The sequence below is a fragment of the Papilio machaon genome, chromosome 26, assembly GCF_912999745.1.
Source record: "Papilio machaon chromosome 26, ilPapMach1.1, whole genome shotgun sequence".
In the NCBI taxonomy this organism is placed as follows: Eukaryota; Metazoa; Arthropoda; class Insecta; order Lepidoptera; family Papilionidae; genus Papilio; species Papilio machaon.
The window spans coordinates 5,086,057-5,108,687 of record NC_060011.1 but is presented as its reverse complement, the minus strand read 5'-3'; the positions used below and the strand labels follow the sequence as shown (position 1 = coordinate 5,108,687).

At 35.4% G+C, this 22,631-nt stretch overlaps 3 protein-coding genes across 3 annotated transcripts in view; 2 read left to right on the top strand and 1 right to left on the bottom strand.

Annotated features, from left to right (window-relative positions):
- The first annotated feature begins 373 nt into the window (after positions 1-373).
- Positions 374-3,348, top strand: LOC123722516. Its single transcript, XM_045684551.1, has 2 exons — positions 374-1,286; positions 3,038-3,348. The coding sequence occupies exons 1-2, from the start codon at positions 523-525 to the stop codon at positions 3,198-3,200; spliced, it is 927 nt and encodes a 308-aa protein (XP_045540507.1). The 5' UTR covers positions 374-522; the 3' UTR covers positions 3,201-3,348.
- Positions 3,349-9,934: 6,586 nt separating this feature from the next.
- LOC106721209 (stress-associated endoplasmic reticulum protein 2) lies at positions 9,935-12,462 on the top strand. The gene is made up of 3 exons (XM_014516107.2): positions 9,935-10,062; positions 10,796-10,907; positions 12,089-12,462. The coding sequence occupies exons 2-3, from the start codon at positions 10,821-10,823 to the stop codon at positions 12,194-12,196; spliced, it is 195 nt and encodes a 64-aa protein (XP_014371593.1). The 5' UTR covers positions 9,935-10,062; positions 10,796-10,820; the 3' UTR covers positions 12,197-12,462.
- A 2,092-nt stretch (positions 12,463-14,554) lies between these two features.
- Positions 14,555-22,631, bottom strand: part of LOC106721218 — a 101,226-nt gene continuing 93,149 nt past the window's right edge. The window contains exons 5-6 of the mRNA XM_045684588.1: positions 17,244-17,469; positions 14,555-17,003 (exon numbers count right to left, since the gene is read on the bottom strand). Of these exons, the coding sequence (XP_045540544.1) occupies positions 14,800-17,003; positions 17,244-17,469 (2,430 nt within the window). The 3' untranslated portion in view covers positions 14,555-14,799. The remainder of the gene's footprint in view (positions 17,004-17,243; positions 17,470-22,631) is intronic.

Below are 22,631 nucleotides of genomic sequence, written 5' to 3'. Positions count from 1 at the left end.
AAATTCAAGGAAAGATCGAAATGTTGTCTTCTGATTCTGAAGAACAGATAAATGAAAGGGATGTTATGGAAGATAATTTTGGTTCATTAATCTGTCAAGTGAAAAAATATATTGAAGGGTTTCATAACTTTCATAATAATGGCGAAAATGATTTGGTAGTTAATTCACATTCATCCAAACACTCCAAATCATTTAATATCAAATTGCCGACTATAGATTTGCCTCACTTTGATGGAAATTCATTAAAATGGTTAGAATTTCGTGATACGTTTAATTCATTAGTAAATGAAAATGACCAAATTCCAGAGATTAATAAGTTTCACTATTTACGTTCCTCGCTAAGAGATGGCGCTATTATCGTCATAAACTCAATTGCTTTTACGGCTGGAAATTATAAATTAGCATGGGAGATGCTTTGTAATAGGTACGATAGATAATACTAGGCTGTTAGTGAATAATCACTTGAAATCATTATTTTCCTTTCAACCTCTTACTAAGGAATCTCACCAATCATTGCGTTATATGATTGATTATTTTACCAAAAATTTACGATCACTTAATGTTTTAAATGAACCGACCGATTCTTGGGATACATTAATTATATTTATGATGACGACCAAACTAGATGGCGTCACTAGTTGTAAATGGGAGGAATATAGAAGTTCTTTACCGGACTCTCTCTGCCTGGACGATTTTTATATATTTCTTCGTAATCGAGCTGATATTTTAGAAACACTACAATTTAACAAATCTGATAATTTTAAATACGAAAAAGGTTCTCATAGATATGATCCAAAAGTAACAAGATCCTTTGTAATAACCAATAAACGCACAAATAATAAATCTTGTGTTGTTTGCAAAGGGAATCATTTATTACATAATTGCGATCAGTTTAGAAACATGAAAGTGGAAACTCGGTTGAGTGAAGTTGCCAGACTTAATCTTTGCGCCAACTGTCTGCGACCGGGCCATCGTCCCTCTCGATGTTTTCGTCAATGCTGTCGTCTATGTAACATAAAACACAATACGTTTTTGCATATGGAAGAGGTAGGTAATACTAAATTAATTAAAGATAATGTTCTATCTCATTCTCCAGGCAAAGACAGTGAACTACCTCACTCACCCGGCAGCGTTCACGGCGACGATAATAATACCGAAGTTTCGTTGTCCGCCGTGATGCCCGGCCCAGTGTTATTATGTACTGCGCAAGTCGACGTTTTAGACCCAATCTCGAATAAATATTTTTCTGTTAAGGCGCTTTTAGATAATGGCAGCCAGTCGTCGTTTATTTCACAAAATCTGCAAAGGAAAATAAATTTATCCATCTCTGAAACCAACTATCCGATTAAAATATCTGGCATTATCTATCATAATCTGGCATTAATAATAACATAAGTACTATTTCTCAGCAATGTACATTACAAATTAAATCTCGTATTAATAATTTTCATGTAAACGTACCTTGTCATATTATACCGCAAATAACTACAAGACTACCATGTGTAGAAATAGATATATCGACGTTCAACTTACCAGCGAACATTGAGCTAGCTGACCCGAGCTTCTTTAGTCCCTCCGACATCGATGTGCTACTGGGAGCGGACGTGTTTTGGGAGATCGTACGCGATCAACAAATAAGACTCGGGCGAAACAAGCCCACTCTTCAGGAGTCCGAGTTGGGGTGATTGATATCTGGACCAACCGGTGTAGGTTTTGGACCCCTTAATAAGGCTTGTCATTTTACACGCAATATCGAGACTTCCCTATCGTAATTAATAAAGAATTACAACGTAACGTCAAACAAGTAATTAATAAACTATCAGAAGCTTGTTTGCCATTGCGGAAGTTCCGTACGAATGTACCTGATATTTTCAATGATATCCCTACAACCAATGACGGTCAGGATTTCTGTAAAGAGTCTACGGTTCTAGGTCTTAACTGGTCTCCTCAGACTGATACGCTACGTTTTTTAACTACGAGCGACGTTGATCCAATCTTTACTAAACGTAATATTCTTTCAACATCGTCAAAACTATTTGATCCTCTTGGTTGTTGTCAGCTACCACTATAATTCCCAAAATGTTGCTACAAAAATTATGGCTGCTAAAAACGGCTGGGACGATTCTATTCCAAATAAAATCGCGAAAGAATGGCAAGATTTTTTTAGTAATTTACACGCTTTATCCACCTTTGATGTTCCTAGGCACGTCGCTTGTCAGGCTCCAAATTGTATGGAATTACATTGCTTCACGGATGCTTCGCAAATGGCTTACGCAGTGTGTTTGTACCTCAAGTCCACTGACCGATTAGGCAGGACTGCAGTCCATCTGTTTTGCGCCAAAACAAAGGTAGCCACATTAAAACCTGAATTGACTATACCTAGGCTGGAGTTAAAGGGTGCTCTATTAGGTGCGCGATTGCTTGCCAAGGTTGTGAGTTAATTGAGTACAAATTCATTCATTCTATGTTTACGCCGATTCATATCTAGACGCGGAAAACCACGAATGATACACTGTGACAACGGCACGAATTTTGTAGGAGCGAATAACGAGCTAGGTCGAATGCTTAAAGCCGCTAACGGGTCTGTCACTGACTTCGGTGCCGGTGAGGGCATAGAGTTTAAATTGAGTCCCGCGTATGCACCTCATTTTGGCTGTATCTGGGAGGCTGGCGTAAAGTCGGCAAAATTTCATTTAAAACGTACGTTAGGACCAGGGATTAGCTTAACTTTCGAAGAGTTGACTACCCTTTTCTCTCAAATTGAGGCCATATTAAACTCAAGACCGCTGACACCTCTGTCTGCGGATCCTAACGATTTTACTGCTCTAACACCTGGCCACTTCCTTATCGGACGTCCTTTGTCGTCTTTACCATCTCCAATAACAACCAAGATGTCTAATCGGTACCAGCAGCTGGAGCGCTTGAGACAACATTTCTGGTCAAGGTGGTCCAGAGAATTCTTATCCGAGCTTCAGCAGAGGGTCAAATGGAAACAATACAGTAGAACAGATATAAAGATTGGCGACATGGTGGTGGTGAAGGACGAGCAACCACCGATGAAGTGGATACTGGGACGTATTCACGCACTGCACAATGGACCAGACGGAATATGCCGAGTCGTTGATGTAACAACATCCAAGGGCGTCATCAAGAGAGCCCTGAACAGGGTCTGCTATCTGCCTACAAAGGATTCCTATTAGCTTCTTGAAACCACAAGTTTCAAGGGGGGGGGAGTATGTTAACGACGAATGAGCGCGACTTCACCATAGCAACGACTTGACAAGAGATAACGAAAATTTGTAGAAAATAAATGTACTTCTTGTGAAGATTTAAGTTTTTATTCATAGAATAAACAATATATATATATATATATATATATATATATATATATATATTATTTTAATAATATTACCTTTATGCATATTGTACACACACGATGTTTCACATCTGCCAGGCGTCCCGTGACGGATCACATTTTTTTTAATTTCTTTTTCGCCTCTCGTTATGTGAACAGCCTTCAGATTCAGGCTTAAATTTTTTTTATATTACAAGGTTGCAAACGAGCAAGTGGCCACATAAATTCGACGAAATGGTGAAGCTACCGCTGCCCATAGACATTGGCAATTGCAGATGCGTTGCCTACCCCCAATCGACGAGGGAAGAAGAAATAAAAAAGGGTGGGAAGGGAAAGAAGACTAAAATTAGGCCTCCGGCACCACACTCATTAGACTAAAATTTGAACTGTCAGTTTGACTACAGTTTAGACAGTTTTCAAAAGAACTGTACACAGTTCTCAGTTTGGTTCACTCGTGTACAATTGAATTTTGCATTCAAAACTACGCAGTTAAAACGGTTCAGCGGGCTTTAATATAATGATTATAGTTTCAAAAATAATAAAATCTATTTCCTAAGCAAGAAACAAAGCGCATCAATTAAAAATTACACTCTATTGTTCAACATTAATTCTCTCGACTGGGTGTAGAATGATTTCGTACCTCCCCTGTCCTCCCGATTTGCGGCTCGGCTAAATTTATCTAAACTGGAACAGGCGAGCGGTAACCCGATATCCCCCGGGAACATCCCCCGACCTCCCCACCCCTGCCCCGGGGGAGCGCGGGGTAACAGGGACCGTATGCCCGCACTCGCTCAATACCATGGATAGATAAAACTATGTTATGCAATAGGTACCAATTCACTTATTTTTCAATAGGCAAAATTAATTCTAAAGCGACTATTTTTATTGTATTCTTTTGGAAACGTAGCGGATTCGACAGACGAAATATGTACGTTTTTGATGACAAATTACTATAGCAAAAATATCTACTAAAAACTAAGCCAATACTGAGCTAATTTTACTAGAAAGACCACTTCACAGGACAGTATAAAAAGTACCTAATTATACCTTAGTGCTTCGATATATTTTTAAATAACTGTAATTTGAAAAACACTTAAAATCATACTAATATTATAAATGCGAATATTTAGATGGATGGATGGATGTTTGTTTGAAGGTATCTCCAGAACGGCTTAACGGAACTAGACGAAATTTCGCATAGGTATTGAACATAGTCTGGAAGAACACATAGACTACTAATATGTTTTTTTTTAATCCGCGCGTACGGAGTTGTGTGCGACAACTAGTTACATAATAAAAATAAACTAAATTTTAAATTACTATATCCATATTGCATAATATCATCAAAGCAAGGTGCAGTCCTGGCGGGCGAGTACAATCACTTACGCAATTGTTTAAACAATGAACGGTAATAAAATATCAAGTTACCGGTAATAATAAATGAGCATCGGAACAGGGAATGTGCTGGGGGGATGCTGGATGTCTTTTTTCATGCCTTTCATAACGCATAGGACGAGTAATTATAATTATTTTATAGTTACTAGTTGTTAGGGTCTTAATTACTTATCATCATCAGCTTACATACGTCCTCAATGAGAGGTTCGAAGCCTACCATAAGTTAGGGGTGACTAGGACATAGTCAACCACGCTGGTGCAATGCGAGTTGACTTTACACATATCATTAAAATTCTTCTCAGATATGTGCAGCATCACGATGTTTTCCTTCATTATAAGAACGTCGGATAAATATACATATGTAAATGGAAAATCGAAAAACACATCGGTACATGGCGGGATTCGAACCCAGGACATACAAATTACATTTACATACAGCCGAAATCAATAATCAAAATTCAAGCTATTTATGATTATATCCGCCATATTATTAATCCATTTACCGTTGGTTTCTGAGACCAAAATGTATTGTCATCCCTTCATTATCTCTGATAAACAAAGAAACTCACCGTTAGTATTTTAACAGATCCTAAGTATAGTGATCAAAAACATTGTAAGGCGTTCGAATAATTTTTATATTCCATTTCATAGAAAATTGAAATAATTTTCGGATTGATCTCAAACATCGAAATTTGTTTAATTTCAAAACAATGTATTAAATATAGTAGAGTATAATATATATGTTAATTAGTGATTTAAACGTTAATAAATCCTTAACTATGGTTTAAAATCTTATGATAATCACATGATTTGTAAACTAAATACATGGGATTTTGTTTCGTATGTATAAAGAAAATTCATTAGTTTATCCACAAATAGCGTAACAGATTAGGTAACCATAGAAATGTACTATGAAAACAAAACAATCTCGAAATGTTTATCTTTCCAGTCGCACAGGATTATATAAAATCCGTTCAAACGTGCGTGAACGAATAGAAAATAATAATAGAGACAACAAACAGAAGTTCTTAACATAAAAAGATATAGATTATCTGTTACTACGCCGACCGTCTGCAAATTTTGGCGCCATTTTGCAACAGATAATTAATTCCGGCTCCAAAGTTTATGGTTTATCTGACCGGTTATTTCCGGATTGCTGGTTTTAATTATTATGTCTATTGTCTTTTTTTTTTTTTTTAGAAGAAGGCAATTGTGTATCATCAGCCACATAATTTTAAATACAATTTATGGTACAATTTTAAACATCTTATATTTCTAACACTGCTAAAAAAATACAAAAATTTACACTAGAATTTGCACCGGATAGGCATAAAACTTCAACATAATTATTTAACTAGAATCAAGAACCCTTTTCAAAATTTACAACGAATCACGACATTGTAATTTCCATGAAACAAAATTCAATAGGAACAAAACTTTACTAATACAGTTCATTAAAAATAATTTAATCTTTATTATAAATTTTAAAAGATCAGACAGAATACCAAAGAGGTTGATAGGTCGCATTTTTTTTTCTTCCGTGCGCAGAAAGCCAGCATTCCGGCTGATTAGAGTTCTGACATGTTCTGACGTAATGCAAGGAGCGAGCGTCGGCCACACAACCGCGACCGCGTTGGCGGGAAATTCACCCAAATCCAATTTAATGGCGGTTTTGTCGATGGCCAGTGATGTGTTAAGAATATAGGATGCGCTTGCCTTTGTTTGTGGTGTCGATAACTTTTTTTTTAATCGTCTCGTTTATTTCAATTTAACGGACGAATTTGATCGGATTAAAATAGGTTCAACTTAAAGGCAAGGCCGGCGAATTTATATTTCTTTACGAATTTTATTTAAATAATGCGGGTTGAAAATAATTACTTAAACTCTGGGGGTGTGTACATTTGATGTAATTTGTGTCCGTAGGCCATAACAAATCTCAAATTTCATGAAGTAAAGTTTAAAAATCTCCTAGTTAACTTTAAAAAAAAATAAGAAACATGAAAAAAAATATAACTACTAGAAAAGACGTCAAACTCCGTAGAAAATACTTGCGTCATACTTTTAAATAGGCAACCAAATATTTTATACCAACAGTACCTATTCTTTACTAAAATAAATATCTATTTTAAAATAACGTATTTTATACAAACAGAAGTCCATTTAAGCGACTAAACAATACTTATATCACAGAGGTGCATCTTTTTAAAACTTTTAGTATTGTTTAAATTGATTTTCCACATCTCTGCCTATATCCTTTTATCCCTATTTAGATTTGCGACAAAGCACAAAGCAGACACGAGGACAGTTTCACTTTTGTATTATATTGTTTCTCGTGTTACATCCAATCGAATGAACAAAGAACTCAAGAATAAAAGCATGAAAAGGAATCGAGATTTGCAAATGATAATGTAACAATATGTAAGAATTAGAGAAAATAACAAAAAATACGTGAGACATAGTTTAGTAACACGCAATCCAAAAAAATTAGAAAGAAGTGCATTAATCAGGCGAGGAGACGTACCTACAGGAAAAGGAAAAATACTATTGTAGACCCCTCCTCTGTCCTTTCTGGTAACACAATTGCAACTTTTCATCTTGGAGATGTCAACAGATTGCAGTTACTTCGGTATTTTAGCGAAATCAGTTGATCACTTTTTCTTTACAAATAAATTCTGTATGGACGTTTGTTCATACAGTACAGGACGACCGAGTGGTCGGCGTCCAGTTGGCCATCCCAGATATCGCTGGATGGATGAGGTAGATAGAGATCTTCGGGACCTACAGGTCCGAGATTGGGTCGGGACGGCGCGGGATCGGAGAAAGTGGAGACTTTTGTTGTCGGAGGCCAAGGCCCACTTTGGGTCACTGCGTCACCCTAGTTAGTTAGTTATGGACGTTTGTTCATACAACACAGAAAAACGGATCTGGATGAAATTTAGCACAAAAATAGGAATATCTGTAATAATGCATTGCAATACAACACAGAAATACTGTCGTCTTGATAAGCAAGCTTTTATTCTTTAAGTTAAAACGAAAGACTTTCTCATAAATAAACAACAACTAAGTTAAGTCAAAAGTCGCAAAAAATCAAAGTTGATTTTAACTTTCCCTAAAACTGATGTTTTGTTAGGACGATATTTGCAAAGTCTGGCGCCGGCTGACGGATGACTTTTGTTTATATTCACGCAAAGCACTAGAAGAGGTCGGCAGAGATATAGAATAAGGAATTCATGAACTGATTTAAAGAAATTAAATAGGTACCTACAGATATGAGGCTATATAGAAAAGGCTCGAAAGAAATGAAGGCATTTTTTAATATTATTTTCTCGTGATTTGTTGATATATAAGTAATAGTAATTATAAAACATTGTGTCCAAGTATGTTATTCTGGTGCAGTACACACACACATACAAACAAACACACACGCACGCATAATACACGCCTGTAACCCAGATGGGTACCTAGCTGAGATCACGGACGTCCATTTAGAAAATTAAAATCTAACTAAGAAAGGAAAATAAAATGTTCGTACTGATAAAGAAAATAAACATTAATCTGAGTATGTGAAAGTGCATAATAGAAATATTTGTTGGGTGCACGAATGGGCCGAGTCTACCGGAGAAATACCACGACCACAAAGAAGACAGGCTTGAAGTAGAAGCTATTCCGCGTTCCGTCTGATGAGTGTGCGTGCCGGAGGCCTAATTTTAGTCTACTTTCCCTTCTCACCCTTTTCTTATAAGGAAACGGTGAGAAGAGGAAGTGAATTTGGCGGAAGAGAGGACGCATAGGAAGGGCCCCCCTCTTTCTGTGCGTCTCCTCCTCTGTCGAATAAAGGTAGGCAACGCATCTGCAATTGCGGGTGTCTTTAGGGAGCGGTCGTTTCGCTTTTTAAGCGTATTCAGGTTGCCGCTTGCTCGTTTGCCACCTTTTAATATAAAAAATAAAAAGTTTTTATTTTCAATTTCCTCAATATAACTTCAATAGTACTAAATATTTAATTATTTACTTACATTGTAAGTAAATTCAAATAATAGAGATCGTAACATCCCACCCCATTCGAGAATCTTCCTCCTTTTGTTATACAAATTTAAATTAATTCCACTTCCATACAGAGGCGGTACGATCAAAGGGCGTTGTCTCTGCCCGCCAATGCCCGACCATAGAGCACCCTTAAAGGATAAACGTGCTCTCTGATTGGTCGCCTACCGACACTTCAAATGTCCTGCCATCCTTTATAAAATATTTTTATCTTATTTTTACTATAAGCCTTCATATTATACCATCCTTGTCTAACGTTAAGCAAGGTTAAAACGTTTTTCTCGATTTTCTTTCCATGTAGGTTATATAATCTATGTTTATTATCTATAAAGTGAAAAACAAATTATTCGGAATTGATTCTAATTATAATACGTAAATTACTAAAGTATATATATTTTAAACATAATTAATTAACGAAGAATATTTTTTAAAGTTTGCGAACTTCATTTGATCTTTGAAATGTACTACGATAAAACTAGATATTAATCTTTCGATTTTAAAAAAAAACTTCAAAACTAATCAGAATATTCCGTTTATTCTGATTGTAATTTAAATCCTTTTTTTAATTGAAATGTGGCTATTTTTCCAATAAGACTACAATCTAACTGTGATCTAATAGATAGCTACCTGCCTTTACTAATTATATCAATAGAAATTTACGTGTATCCTTTTTGTGATAAATTAAAATTGTTGTTTGTAATTGTAATTGTTGTTTTGTAACAAATGCTAATAACATTAACTGCCATAGTTATTAACTACGTGAATTACTAACCTCGTTTTATTAAGCACTTCCAATTAATTAATGATCGCCATTTGTTAATTAATCGTTAATATTGAAGTTAACGCCATCTTGGAAACCAATTAAAATGAATTAAAAAGATACCAAATCACAAATAATTTGTAGAAATAGAATTATAGATGGCGCGGATATCAATTTTGCATTCACGAAAAAAAAAAACACCTTTATGTATGATCTTCCTTTACTTTTCCTTAAATGCAAACGTTATTTATAATTTAAATTATTACCTTTGTTATAATTAAAAATAAAGTTTTCAAATTAATTTTAATTTTTAAAAATTATTTATTTTTTCAATAGTGCAACACAAAATGGACGCGTGTCGCTTTGCTCATGCGCAATGGACCCGTCCTAATGACGTTACAATCGCGACGTGTTGACGTTTTAGAAGTTTCGCTTCTTTTCTCACTTTTTATATACGTGTCAACTAAACTTTGCGCGTCTGGCCTTTGAGCCTCTAATCTTAGGAAAAACTGTAAGTATTCTATTTAATTATTTATTCTGTTTAAATATTACTACCTTAATAATACCCCTTGTTAGATTTTTATGTTTTCGAATAGTTATAATTGAAAACATAATATTTATGTTACGGAAAATCTAGAACATTTTCCAATTGCAACAGTCGATTTCACCAATTTACCGTTACGAATTAACGTTATCGAGTTACGGTGGATAAATTTCCTTTTAAATTCTACATCAAATTGATTTCTTCGTAACAATATTGCTTACGTATTGTAAACATTCTCATCTTGTAATAACTTCATTTTACCTTTTAAAGCATTTTATTGACCTTTTATACCAGTTTGGTAAGTTTTAATTGCGGAACAAGTTTGCTGATATATACTTATAGTCTTTAGTTTTTATTGATAGCATAAATTCAAATGTAGTCATCATTTAATGAAAGTTTTTGTAAACAGCTGTTCAAACATAGATAATGACGAAATGTTATTGCGATTTAACCAAATTGCAGCTGTATTATACATTTATACTTTCTATAAGTAGTATTAGTGAACCATTTTGTTTCAACATTAAAATTTTCAACTACATTTTAAAGGAAAATTATCCTACTTAAAATCATTAAGACTTGTTTAAAAATTTAGTTTATTTGATATTGAAATAACTGTATTGTTGAAATTATTTTAATGCATTATTAATTTATTAAATATGAATTTAATGTGTCATTAATGGATTTTAACATATGTTTTCAGGACAAATAACTATTAATCAAATAAAATGGCACCCAAACAGAGAATGCGCATCGCTAACGAAATTGCAAGCAAGAACATCACTATGCGAGGCAATGTACCAAAAACAACGAAGGTAATTTTTTTTATTTAACATAGATTTCCAAATTCCTTTCTTCAAAGACTCCTTGTAAATGTTTACTGATTCTGGGTAATATTGTTCTGGTACATTCCTTCCCTATTTCCCAAACTCAAGTTCTACCAATGTACACCGCTTCTGTGTCTCCCGAGGATCCTAAGATGTATGATGTATGATAATATGTATGATGATCATCAGCTCACTATACATCCCCACCGAGGAGCCCGGAGACTACCCTAACTTAGAGGTGACTAGGCCATAGTCAACCACGCTGGCCCAGTGCGGGTTGACTTCACACATATCTTTGAATTTCTTCTCAGATATGTGCAGCATTACAATGTCTTCATTCACTGTAAAAACGTCAGATAAATGTACATAAGTAAATCAAAACTCGAAAAATAAATTGGTACATGGAGCCACCGATGCTATAGATTTTGATATAAATTAAATTTATTATTAATCAAGATTTATCATCCTGTCCTTCTTTCTATGGAGAGATGGCAAAAATGTGTATAGTAATTTTATTTTTATTAAGGAAAAATTCTGTCTCATGGAAAACAAATATTTATACTTTTTTACTTTAATACTACTTTTTTTGAATGGATTATATACACTTATCAGATATATCAATTGATAGTTAAAATTTTGCAAGGTTGCTACTACAAGTATTTAAATAAGCTTTATGATAAAACATTATCTATAAACCAATGTTATTGTCACTTATATTAATTTATATCTAATCAATATTGAATTAACTCATTATTTGTTTGCATTACTAGCTTTTTCTCATATTTAAAAACAAAACAAACATATATAAAAATCCAAATATATTTTTTTTTATGTTAGATATGATATTTTGCGGGGAATGTTATAATTTAAACACACAGTGTCGTTGGTTCAGGGGTTAAACACTTGACTAGCAATCTGCAGATCTTGAGTTTGAATCCCGCCATGTACCAATGTGTTTTTCGATTCTCGATTTACATATGTACATTTATCTGACATTCTTATGGTGAAGGAAAACATTGTGATGCTGCACATATCTGAGAAGAAATTCATAGATATGTGTAAAGTCAACACGGACTGGGCCAGCGTGGTTGACTATGGTCTAGTCACCGCTAACTTCAGTGGGGACGTATGGTGATGATGTCATTAATAATATTTTTTTTTTATTCCAGGAAAAAGATGACCAGTATCCTGTAGCGCCATGGTTACTTGCTCTCTTTATCTTTGTAGTGTGCGGATCTGCGGTCTTCCAAATTATACAATCAATCAGGCTCGCCTAATCCTTGTAACCTTCCGACTGATAATTTAGTGTCCAGTGTTAAGGTGCTTGTGGCATTACCATCTTTGCAGCATAATCTTCTAGAAGCTCCTAGATATCCTAACCTAAAATTTTATGTGCCACATGTTCCTTTGTGTCCGTTTTTGTAATTAGAAAATTAGACCCCATTGTGACCCTATTACCTTCTGGTCTTCATCTTCCAATCAATGCAGGTCTACTAGAATATATAATCTCATATAAACATATTAATGTTACTATATTCTTGTATATTGTAAAAAATAATGATTTTTTTAAATTTGAAATTGCTTAGATTTTTTTTTTTTCATTTTTAGTCAACGCACAATGATTTTGTTTGGCAAAATCGTTTTTATTTTTTTGTATATGATTTTATTTTTAAATGATGAAATTATTTTGATGCTTTATGTTCGCGCCGCTGTTACGTGAAATTATTTGTCGGTGAATTATTATTAATTTTAATTGTAATTTATTTGATTAAATACAGTATATTTGTCGAAGTGAGTTTTTTTATTTATAACTTTGGGGATTAAATCTCACTGTTCTAAAATTGGGCAAGAAATGAACTTGTACGAATCGCCAAGAAATTCGGAGTTATCTACAATAAAGAAAATATTTTTTAATACAGTTGCTCAAAAAGTGGCCTTTTGCAGGGACGTATAGTGTTCGGGATGTGGGACATACTTGTGCTTTTCCTTTACCTTTTCCGAACTCGTGCGTTCTCTTTCACAACTGTCAAAATAATGTCTAATAAAAAATCAACCACGAAGTTTTTACAAAAAAAAAAACATTTTTGGTTTTTTCAAACATTTCTAAAAAGAAGCTAATTTGTTTCAATATCAGATTTAATGAGTTAGGTTAGATTTAATTTCACTTCATATCAATAAAAAAAATCTATTGAAGACTTGGCTGTATGGCCATAGTTCCCTTTGACTACCCAGAATGGGTGAAAAATCAAAAAAATCTCTGCTTAGATTCTTTTACGGTTGGCGCCATTTTCCAAAAATTTTTGTTAGTTAAGTTTATTGTTTTTTTTTATTCTACTAAATTGCTACATTTTTTCGCAACTGTATTAGAAATAGTTGTTCAGTACACGTGCGGAACCGTCATTGCAACTTGTTTCGACTGTCAACCCTCACCTTCGGCTTTGACATTATTTGGAACAAGAGGCTTTCCGCACTCGTAATGAAATATACTATATTATAAAAAAATAAAAAGCAACGCGTTTATTACATTGTTTATTTCTTTCTTCACAAATTATCAAGCTATTGACAACTTTAGACTAAAATCGAATTCATTCAGTTGTCTTTATAATACAATATTATGTCTATATACAAATGTACATTATTACGTGATATGTATCGCTTAAATCATAAATTGCCCATTACACCATTTTAGATTTATATTCGTTAACGCCAATAAGTAGAAAGTAAAATGTAATTATTTTATATGGCAATTTTAGAACCATAGACTGAAATTGTTGCCCGTTTGAAAAAAGTTGACAGTAGAAATTATTCCTTTATAAAATGCAAATAATTTAAAGGTGTAACAGTTACAAATATATCTAAATGTTTTAAGCACCTTTTAGCACCAATTGTGTTTTTTATTTTGTGTTGCTTTACTTACAGTGGGTTTCTGAGATGCAAATCTCCATTTAAAACATATTTTTATCTCTGTTTTGTCAAAGATACTTACAGAGATGACAATACAGAGATTTAAGTCTCAGAAATAAACGGTTAATCTTCAAGGAATACATGGAAGGCTTAATATTTAAATAAACTTTCAAATATGGAAATTCTGGAGTTGTGTTTACCACACAAATTTAATAATTCTCTGAGTGCTTATTGTAATTATATCTACGTATATTGATATACAATAAGGGAATCGTAAAGGAGACCCTTAGCGTGCATTACACAATGCGGCAGTTTTGTAATTGCTGTTGTGCATACTTCAGTTTTAAAATTTAAGTAAAATTTTATAGTTATAAAAGGTGCAGATTTAAATGTGTTATTACATAGTTGGTAACCTTTTTTATTTTAATACACCAAAAGGTGAGATTACCTGAACATAAAACTTGATAGTAAAACCTACTTATGGTACATTTGATTTTCGTGCGATATACAAGTTGGTGTATAATACCATTAAGGCTGACAATTTTTTTATACCCTGATATCTATATCTATATATGTATATTCCTGTTTTTAACATATTTCATGCAATGTCTATGAATAAAATTACATATTTTTAATTAAATAACCTGTGAATATTCACGTAGATAATAAAACTACAGAAATTGATTTGATTTTATCACTTTGTTGTAAATTTGAAAACGCCTGCCATCTTTTGCCAAGATGGTGAACAAATGGAACTAAGGGTCGGTAAAACAGTTCATTGCAGACACTTTCAAAGTGATTTTATCAAAATCGTCCCGCGATTCTGTACGTGATTATAATGTATCCGTTAAAAAGGAATGTTATGCATTATTTATTATAATTATAATGAATTAGGTGACATTTTATATACTGTGTAAAAATATGACTATTATATCTGATTTGTGACACTAAGTATTCTAAATATTTTATAGCTAATTTATTTTAAAGTATCGTAAATGGCCTCGTTGGGATATGTACCATTCAAATGGATGCTGTTGCTAAAACTTAACGAATTATCTTTTACTAGACGGACCTCGTTTATTTCTATACTATGTTTCTGATTTTCGATCGGATAATCCTCCATGTTGCTAGTTATTTCTAATCTTATGGCATGATTTTTTGGATCAGAATGGCTCGAGGTTTTTTCTCTTTCCCAAGAATCGACCGTTATTGATACATCGTTTTTACTTCCACCATCGTCGAATTCACTGGATGCGAGACTCGAATTGTCCAATTCGAAATCTGTCGTCTTTTCTATAACAACTACTTCGATATGCCTAAACGAATTATCTTGATTTTCTATCATCTGTCTCGCTCTTTCATCATTGCGAATATTAACTTCTTTCTTAACGTCACAAATCACAGGGTCTGTGGCTAGCACGTCAACACCTATATCATAGGTCTCTTCCTCAGTAGGTTTATTTGCATTTGGGGTACATATCTCTGCATAAATATTATCAGAACTCGTATCAGAGTCAATCTTTTCTTCTTCGTCATCCACGGCATCTGCTACTTGACCGTAAGGCAAGTCTTCTATTACTGGTAGCTTTCTTTTCTGTATTGATGATATAGATCGTCTTATTTTAACTTGTCTTTGAGGTTCTTCTGCTATGTCGAGGGCGATGTCTTCCTCTGTCTCCGGCTTTGGTGACGGTGCTCTTGGTTTATCTATCTTTTTTCTGAAATTGACAAGTTTTTCACCGTCGTTAGATCGTTCAGTTTTTGTTGGCATACTGTTACTGTTGCTGCCCTCCTTCTTTTCATTAGGTTTCTTAGGGTGAAGCAAATTAGAGGTGGACTTGCTGAGAACTCTTTTAGTTTTCACATGAAACTCGGAACACAACTTTTCAGTGATAAATGAATGCTGTTTATAATTAATTTCGAAGTCGTTATCATTGTACATAGAACCAGCTCCGAACATGTTTATATCTTCGCAGCTCTGAATTTGATTGTACGATTCTGATTTTGCAATTGCCTTTTCTGGAATTAAATCCGGTTGTATTCTTTGCCGTCTCTCGAGGTTCGTCGATGATTTTGAGGCGGATGATTTCTTCAGCATGTTTTCATCCAAAGATTTCAGTTTACGTCCAGAGCTCGAGTTACTTTCCATCGAGCCGCAGTAATTAATTTGATCGACGCTTAGGTTTTTCCTACCGTGATTTATGTTTATTCCGCTGTCTTCTTCCGTGGAAGGACTATCGGGCATTCCAGTCTGCACTGAAACGGATTTCGTTAAAACAGGTTTCTTATGATTCGAACTGCACTGGCTGGTGCCCATCTCCGAAGAAGAAGTGGTAAGACTTTTATAAGAATGACTCTTTTCAGCCGTACCATCGCTCTTTCTGGAAGCACCAAAACGATCTTCTATCAATTTAGCCATATCCTGATATCTTTCGATCGAACTGTGTTTTTCACCTAGAGGGTCGAATGGATCTTTTACATCTCTGTGTTTTTCATTATTTTCTATTGCAGTTATTTTATCGTCTAATTTTTCAGTACTCTTGAGTAGTTTCAAATTTTTGAACCATTTGCTCTTTTTCTGAGCAGAATCTTCGCGGAAAACATGCATTTTATCATTAGTGAACTGTTCCTGGTCACCTTTCTCTTCGCTCTTCTCATCCTTGCCTTCGTCCTCGCTGTACACGTCGTAGTTCATGTGTTCGAGTTCGTTTTTGCTTAAAAATATAATAGAACCTTCTGTTTCATCGGGTATATCTTTTAGAACTTTCTCACTCTTGCCGAACAACCGCGACGGGTCTATCTTCAGTCCTTGCAGGGTGAATTTCTTTTCTTTCTCAAACTTGACGGGTTCGTGGTCTTTAATGAGGTCCTCGGCGGTCTTCGCTTTGCTGCTGAGGGTCGAGTTAGCGTAGGAGATCTGCCTGATCCAGTTGTCAACGTTGAGTTGACAGAAGGTGAGAGCTTTCTGGAGACGCGCGGAGAGGAACATCCTCTTTTCGGTGTCGAAGCCTAGCTGTGTGCGTCGAACCCGAAGGTTGCCATGCAGCGGCAGCAGCTGGAGGGCCTCGCGCGCGGGATGCCGTACGTCCGCCGGCCGGCTGGGGCTAGTAGGACCGCCCTCCGGCAGCGAGCACATCACCAGCACGGGCTCTGTAATCGCGGCTCGCAGGAGTAGGTCTTCTGCAATAAAATACATAAATGCATTACAATCAATAAACTACCGATAGATGAAATGTTGATTGCTTCACAGATGTGATGGCGATGCATTTGAAATTTTACATTTTGAAATGCCGAAACAGGATCTCTGCTAGGGATGTTTAAGGAAAGAAAAGTTGTCGTTATTACAAGTAATTAATAATTAGTAGTACTTTCAGTGTAATTTTCGTAGATAGGTACTAGTTACTAGTCAAAGATACTCACCTCCAACATCATGCGCCATCTCGATGGGCACGGTGCCGGCAAGCAGGCGTACACGCGCGGGCAGCGGCCACAGGCTCAGCAGGTGCGGAAGGCGGTGAGCGCGCGCGGCGGCACCCGGTGGTGCGCCCCCAGCGCTCCCCGGCACCACCTCCCACTCCGCCGGCGACAGCTCCTCCGGGCACACCTCGTACAGCTCGCCCTTTGTGTTGATCGGCACGAACAGCTCCTGGAAATACCAGGTTATCATAAGATATAAAGACTGGTAACAGAAAACAATTTACTACAAAACAGGACAACAAATTCATTGTATGGAAAAGTAGAGGGCAAAGGAACCAGAAGAATTATGCCATCATTGAATGTCATGAAACAGAAAGTAATAAGGAAGTAGAGACTATTTTAATAGCAAATGCAATCTTATGCATTTATTATTTTGCACGATCGCTGATAGGTGTGTAGTAAAGATGAAACGTGTCGGCTTTATGGCTAGAGCTATTCGTTTTAATGCATTCCGCATCACGCCGTACGTCATTGTCTATACGTGTTTCAAAATGGCCGCCAACGGTCATTGTCAACCGACACTGTACGTGGCTGTTAGAACTTGACTGAGTTTATATTTGAGTTTGTAAGAAATAAAATAAACATAATACAATAATTATATCAATCTTCTCCACCTCGTACACAGCACAGGAGAAATAATATAGTAACATTTTTAAGTATGTACTCTAAAAATGTAGTTAGTCCAACACTTGTTTTTTACATTACAGACGTCAACGTGGTTATATGTTTAACCATACATAAGTATCACCACTCTGCTTTCAGTATAATTTTATTTATTCGTCAAAATCGCATATCGCAAGCGTACACATAATAATCTTACTGATATTATAGATACGAAAGTTTGATGGATGGATGTTGGTTTGAAGTTATCTACGGAACGGCTCAACGGATCTTGATGAAATTTAACACAAATGTAGAACATAGTCTGGAAAAACACATAGGGTACTTTTTTTTTAAATTCCGCGCGGACAGTGTCGCGGGCGATAGCTAGTGTTTAATAATCAAAAATCCGCGTCGAGGCGTTAGTTTCACGGTGTAAAAGGGTTGACGTATATTTAAGCTAAAATGTATTGGAAAGACTGTTTAAGTTTTTTATTAAGGTAAGTCACTGGCCTAAGACAGGCTATAATTATTTTGTTATCAGCTATGTTGTGAGTATTTGATTTTAGCCATTTTGGCTTGTCAGCGTAGAGTTTGGTAGGGGTGGTGATACTATGAACTGTTAGCAAATATAGAATATGTTTTGTCACTTCAACAGGCACATTTAAGACAGAACGAAGCAAGAGGTTGTAGAGATCAGTGTGCCTGTGTTTTTAGTGCTTAAAATAAGTTCAAATTTAACACCTGTGCAGGTCAATTTAGTAAATAAAGTTATTCGTAATGTAAACATGTAATTTAACCTACAATTTTTACATTTATATTGTGCCTAAAGTTTTGTCTTTCTCTTTGTAATCCTTACTAATTACTTGCCATATATTTCGTCAATCATAATCTCATAACCAGATCAAGATACGAGATTAAAGTGTTTAAAATTGCACCACACGTCATAAGGCTATCGATCAACTTAGCCGAAATCCAGACCGGACTATATCTAGACATGGATCACAACAGACAATACTGAAGTTCAATTAGTGATGTGCATAGATATATCGATTGTCGTAAATATCGACTTTCCATACAACTGTAAACAAAAAATTAGGGGCTTTTTATAATAAGTTTTTTAATAATGGAAACTAACTCACTTTGGTCATCCTCTATATTAAGTAGGGGGCTAGAAATGATAGAAAAGTGAACTTTTTAAATTACTATACGAGACCTAGTCAAATAAAAATGAATGTATAGATATTATCTTACTAATCTTATTAATATTATAAATGCGAAACTTTAGATGAATGGATGGAGGAATGTATGTTTGAATGTATCGTCTGAACAGTTTAACAGATGTCGATGAAATGTGGCATAAATATAGAGCATTGTTTGGAAGAACATGTAGGCTACTTATTAACATTTTTTTAATTCCCCGCGGACGAAGTCGTTTATTAATAAATATGTCGATAAAAGTACAACACTATCTCTTGGTGTTAACACTAACCTAAATAAAATATGTTTCATCGCGTGATGTAACAAGCATTTCTAGATGTTAACAGGTTTGTTACTTAATCAATTTGTTAGCAGCTGTGTAGACATTGTACTTTATAAAAATAGAGATAATGTCGGACTATTTTGCTGTCCTGTCACTACGATATTTGAAGGTGTATATGAGAAGGGTCCAAATGAGTAATGGATCGAAATTACTTATTGACCTGATTTCTCATTTCAATAGTATCAGAGGAACTACAGATGTGTTGGCTTTCTTTTAGTGATGCAACGGATGTCTGTTGATCTGTCTGTGAGATCCAAATGCGCGGCGAGAGACGCGCAGTCCGTGTGCGGCCTTTCGGCACTTGTCGCATTTGTTTGTTTACAATTTGTATTTTGTGAATTTAAGCGCGTAATATTTTCTGCTGCTGTTTGAAACAATCAGTTTCTCTTGCTGGAGTAAACTGTCTAGTTGTTGTCCATATAAAATTTGACAACTGGCAAAATGTGACTATTTCATACTTACGAGTTATTAAATGTACTTTTGAATAAGTGATAACCATGTAATATATCGTCATTATATAGTTAGAAATATATTTGTCGTTTGTCAACACGAGTGGTTTGGCGAACTTTAATTTGTAAATAGTGTAATTTTGAAAGCTAAAGAAATTGAAGGCTAAAGGACACCGATATCCAATGCCTTGATAAATTAAAAACGACAACAAACTGTTTTTACCCAAAAAAATATTTTTGTAAATATGTTTTTTATTATTATTTACACTTCTGTTTCCGCATCCGTTTCCGTTTCCGTTTCTGCTAAAATGTTTTTTTGACATCTGTTTCCGTTTCTGGTTCCGGTAAGACACTTCCGTTGCATCACTACTTTCTTTTAAGGTATTTACCTCTAAGGAATCTAAATCGTAACTTTAAAATTGTAAAAAATTAAAACTTGCGTAAGTTATATAGAAATTCTTTAAATTATTTTAATTTAAAATTGTGTTGTTTTTGTAATCTCGAAATTAAACGTTCAATACAGTGTTGTTAAAACATGTTAAAGATAATATGAACAAAAATAAATACAGTTTTTTATTTATTATGTTCGTTCGAACAGTGGAAAATTATTGTTTTGTTATTACCACCGAGGTACCAGGCGAACATAAAACAGGCGTAAGGTACTGCATCCTTTTGTAAACAACGTGCGTGCAATTCTGATATCAGCCTCGTCAACACCCTCGCAGTGACGCAAGCTGAATGCTATACGTTAATATTTACTACTAAAGGTTTATGCAACTCTGGTACTGTATATTATTATTTCGATTGTTTGTTATTAATAAACTTCCATGTTGGTGGTAGGAAACCGAACAGCTCGTTTGATAAACAAAAATAGCGAAAGTCCCCACACTCATTCAAACATTGCTACTCTGACTTTTGTTTTGTTTACTGTTCAAGAGTACCAGGTTCTCATAACAAGGTGCAAGTAGGAAAAGCAAACGTAGATAGTCAATAAATAACTTATCGTCAAACTTTTGAATTGACTTGATAAAGTTAACTAGCAGCCAGCACGTAGCGTCGTTTCATTCATACATGAAAACCGTTAAATAGACAACATAGTTTTTATGTTACTCTAATATATTATTATTATTATTTTATTTGTTGGGTATATTCCAGAATATACTACTACTACTATCTATATATATTACTGACATTAATTAATAATTAATTACTTTAATTTTTTTTTAATTAATTTTTCTATTTCAATTACTAGATTCTATCCAAAATAGAGCCAGTTATAAAACAGTATTGTTATAAATAAGAATTGATTGACATTGTTTTACTTTGGCATTGCAACTTATTTTCAAACAAAAATCACAATTAGGGCTCGATAACGTATGAATGCAGATAGAGAGAGAACAAAAGAGTGAGAGATAGGTAATCAATTCTTGATAGCAAAATTGTTTTGTTAACAGTTCTACACTACCAGGAGAGCATAGGATAGAGGTTGGAGATACACACACGTTTGCAATTCTGATACTGAATGCATCGTCAGGACACCTCGTGACGTAAACACAACTGATTGACAATGTTGACGTATCTCACTCATGTAGTATATATATTGACCACTTGATGTATATCATGTAGTACATATAGACCTCTTTTCATTTATGATATCCTGGTATTATATTTATAAACTTGGTTGCGTAAGTTTTAATAATTTTAATAAATACAAATAAGTTTGTTGGCGCTGTCAATACCCATAACGAACATCGAGCACTGGTAGGGCGGCCATCTTGACAAATCTGTCAGTTCGGTTTGAATCGTCATAAGGTGCGGACGCAACCACGTGCTCGGTAGACGTTACTGTACTTAAATCCAATTCTATCTTAACAATCCTAAATTAGTTTAGTAATGACATTGACTGTATCATCGATAGTTATAATTGTGAAAATTATTACAACAGTTATTTTATTGAAATACCCGCAAGTCCACGCCCGCTCGGGGATGTTAGATAACCCTGATGATAGTCGAAAGACTTCATCAGAAGTGGGATATAAAGGGCCACGCATATATAGTCGGTTATATAAAGCTGATCGAAGGGGCCTCGTACGCCCGGTTCACGCTTTGGTGGTTGGTAATGTATAGCTGGTTGAAGGGGCCTCGTACGCCCGGGCCACGCTTTGATAGTTGGTAATGTATAGCTGGTTGAAGGGGCCTCGTACGCCCGGGCCACGCTATGATAGTTGGTAATGTATAGCTGGTTGAAGGGGCCTCGTACGCCCGGGCCACGCTATGATAGTTGGTAATGTTTAGCTGGTTGAAGGGGCCTCGTACGCCCGGGCCACGCTATGGTAGTTGGTAACGTGTAGCTGGTCGAAGGGGCCTCGTACGCCCGGTCCACGCTGTAATAATTGGTAATGTATAGCTGGTCGTGGGGGCCTTGCACGACCGATCCATGTTACTTTGCAATGATGATGAATTTCCTTCTAGTCAGGAAGGGCCGAACGAATGGTAATGGTGTATCTTTACTTATGGTGTATCTTTGCTTTTTGATCAAATAGAATAGAGGGAGAACAATGACATCTCATCACGGTGAAGCGCGACTCTATGCGCACGAGGTCGTGCGATCGTCAGGATTGGCCGTGTTGGCGCTGTCAATACCCATAACGAACATCGAGCACTGGTAGGGCGGCCATCTTGACAAATCTGTCAGTTCGGTTTGAATCGTCATAAGGTGCGGACGCAACCACGTGCTCG

What these genes read in the sequence shown, in the direction of transcription:
- LOC106721209 (XM_014516107.2), top strand. Translation starts at nt 10,821, where the DNA reads ATGGCACCCAAACAGAGAATGCGCATCGCTAACGAAATTGCAAGCAAG. An exon ending in ATGTACCAAAAACAACGAAG is followed by an intron (nt 10,908 to 12,088) that starts GTAATTTTTTTT and finishes TTTTTATTCCAG; the next exon opens with GAAAAAGATGACCAGTATCC.
- LOC123722516 (XM_045684551.1), top strand. Translation starts at nt 523, where the DNA reads ATGATTGATTATTTTACCAAAAATTTACGATCACTTAATGTTTTAAAT. An exon ending in AATGGCAGCCAGTCGTCGTT is followed by an intron (nt 1,287 to 3,037) that starts TATTTCACAAAA and finishes CATGGTGGTGGT; the next exon opens with GAAGGACGAGCAACCACCGA.